We start from the raw sequence: 2,612 nt of genomic DNA, 5'->3' as shown, positions 1-2,612 counted from the left end.
ATCTCAGGGCTGTGAGTTCGAGCCCCATGTTAGGCATAGAGCTTACTTTATTTTTTTTTTTAAAGATTTTATTTATTTATTTGACAGAGATAGAGACAGCCAGCGAGAGAGGGAACACAAGCAGGGGGAGTGGGAGAGGAAGAAGCAGGCTCATAGCGGAGGAGCCTGATGTGGGGCTCGATCCCATAACGCCGGGATCACGCCCTGAGCCGAAGGCAGACGCTTAACCGCTGTGCCACCCAGGCGCCCCATAGAGCTTACTTTAAAAAAAGAAAATTATAGGACAATAATTCCTCTATTCATGAAGTGTGTGTGTGTGTGCGTGCACACGCACGCATGTGTGCTTATGCACTTGTGAACAATAGAAGTAGGCATAAATGTTAGTTATCAGCAACCAGCTTTTGGGGAGTATTGGCATTGCCCCCCAAACCCTTGATGATTTGATAGGAAAAGCTTGAATTCTTTCTACATAATTGTGACATTAAAAAAAATCCATAAACCTTCAAAAAGATAAGTCCATAATGATGACAATCTTACTTATGGCTAAACTTTATCTAACAATTTGGATACTCACTGTATATTTTCTGTTTTGGGTTTTTCAATTTTACTATACGACAGATAGAGTCAATGAACACAAATTATGAAGAGGTTAAACAGGAAAAAATGGCAAAACATTGAAAGACAATATGGCTTTATTTGCATGCTAGCAAATGAGAATTCGGCTTTCATTTCGGCATCCATTATGGGTAATCCAGCCCATAGCAAGGACATAAGGTGTATGAAGACAAGTTAATTTGAGCTGTTTGAGGAATAACTATGGCTTTCTTCAAGATAGTATTGAGGTCATCTATTAGCATACCCTGGTGCTTTCCTGCTTGACATTGGTCGCAGAATTTAAAAGAAACAAGAACTTTACTGCACACTCAGAGATCAGCAGCCTATAGAACATAAGGTCAGAATATTCAAGAAATCACAGCTAGGGACATTAGACTTGGCTTTTTGGTTCGTTTTTCTTTCTAGACATGCTAACGTTACTATCTGGCCTTTTTTCCATCCTCATAGTAACAGAATTTGTTCTAGGAACTTTTGCCAATGGCTTCATAGCAGTGGTGAACTGCACTGACTGGGTCAAGAGACAAAAGATGTCCTCAGCTGATCGAATTCTGACTGCTCTGGCGATCTCCAGAATCAGTTTCCTCTGGGTAATGTTAGTGAACTGGTATGCAGCCGTGTTGAATCCAGCTTTATACATCTTCGAAGTAAGACTTCTTGTTTATGTTGCGTGGACGGCAAGCAATCATTTTAGCGTCTGGCTTGCTACTAGCCTCAGTGTATTTTATTTGTTCAAAATAGCCAATTTCTCTAGCCTTATTTTTCTTCGCCTGAAGTGGAGAGTTAAAAGTGCAGTTGTTGTGATCCTGTTGGGGTCTTTGTTCTTTTTGGTTTTTCAGATTGCAGGGGTAAGCATGTATGAGAAAATACAGATGAAGGAACATGAAGGAAACGTCACCAGGCAGACCAATTTGGGGGGCATTTTACACCTTTCGAGTTTGACTATATTCACACTAGCAAACTTTGTACCCTTTGCTATATCCCTGACATCTTTTCTGCTGTTAATCTTTTCCCTGAGGAAGCATCTCAAGAGGATGCAATCCAGTGGTAAAAGATCCCAAGATCCCAGCACCAAGGTCCACATAAGAGCCATGCAGACTGTGATCTCCTTTCTCTTTTTATTAGCTGGACACTTCACGACTCTCATTGTCACAGTCTGGAGTAGTAGTGGGCTGCAGAATGAACTATTCTTCATGCTTTTCCAAGCTTTTGGATTCGTGTATCCTTCAAGCCACTCATTTATCCTGATCTGGGGAAACAAGAAGCTAAAACAGGCCTTTCTGTCTGTTTTATACCAGGGGAAGTACTGGCTGAAAGAACAGAAACTCTCAACTCCATAGATCAGTAAGAGGTGCATTGCGTATGTTCCAGCAGAAAGTTAACTAAAGTAGGTTAGTAGACTTTATACCTCCTACTGGTTTTTCCGTAGGGTATGTAATTGAGTGATTTTCAGAGTTTTACTTAGAAAAGTCTTACCTAAGCTTATCACATAAAACTATATACATGTATATATGAAAAATGTAAGACAGATCGGAAATAATATACCCTCACCATTTTTTTTCAGGTAAACAATCTAATCATGCATAATATTGTCAGAAATTCCAGAGAATTATGAAGCTATGTGTATTTCACCTACATATTCTATGTATCATCTTCCAATTAAAAAATTTATGATCTACATTTATTCATTTCAGAACTGACAAGTTATCTCAGGATGTCATTGCTATTTTTTATTGTAATTTGTATCACAATGTGCTTAGATTTCATTGTTTGGGTCTCCAGTCTTTTGCATGGGAAGGATATTCAGTTCTCAATCACACAGTGAGGAAGAATGTTTGGGGTAGATGTTATTCCATCATAAATTCTTACTTCATGGTTAATGAAGAGCAGTTAGGGCTGTGATTAAGAAAGGTGTACATGGTGCAATTCATAAGTGACAAACATATTGCAAGTAAATTTTATATATGTGTACAATAAACTCTACTGAAGAATATTTAAAG

At 38.7% G+C, this 2,612-nt stretch overlaps 1 protein-coding gene across 1 annotated transcript; it reads left to right on the top strand.

Annotated features, from left to right (window-relative positions):
* Positions 1-1,022: 1,022 nt before the first annotated feature.
* LOC103677749 (taste receptor type 2 member 66-like) lies at positions 1,023-1,952 on the top strand. Its single transcript, XM_008706982.2, has one exon. The coding sequence runs from the start codon at positions 1,023-1,025 to the stop codon at positions 1,950-1,952; it is 930 nt and encodes a 309-aa protein (XP_008705204.1).
* The last annotated feature ends 660 nt before the right edge of the window (positions 1,953-2,612 follow it).

The sequence above is a fragment of the Ursus maritimus genome, unplaced genomic scaffold (genome assembly GCF_017311325.1).
Source record: "Ursus maritimus isolate PB19 unplaced genomic scaffold, ASM1731132v1 scaffold_26, whole genome shotgun sequence".
NCBI lineage: Eukaryota > Metazoa > Chordata > Mammalia > Carnivora > Ursidae > Ursus > Ursus maritimus.
This window is presented reverse-complemented; position numbering and strand designations above follow the sequence as displayed.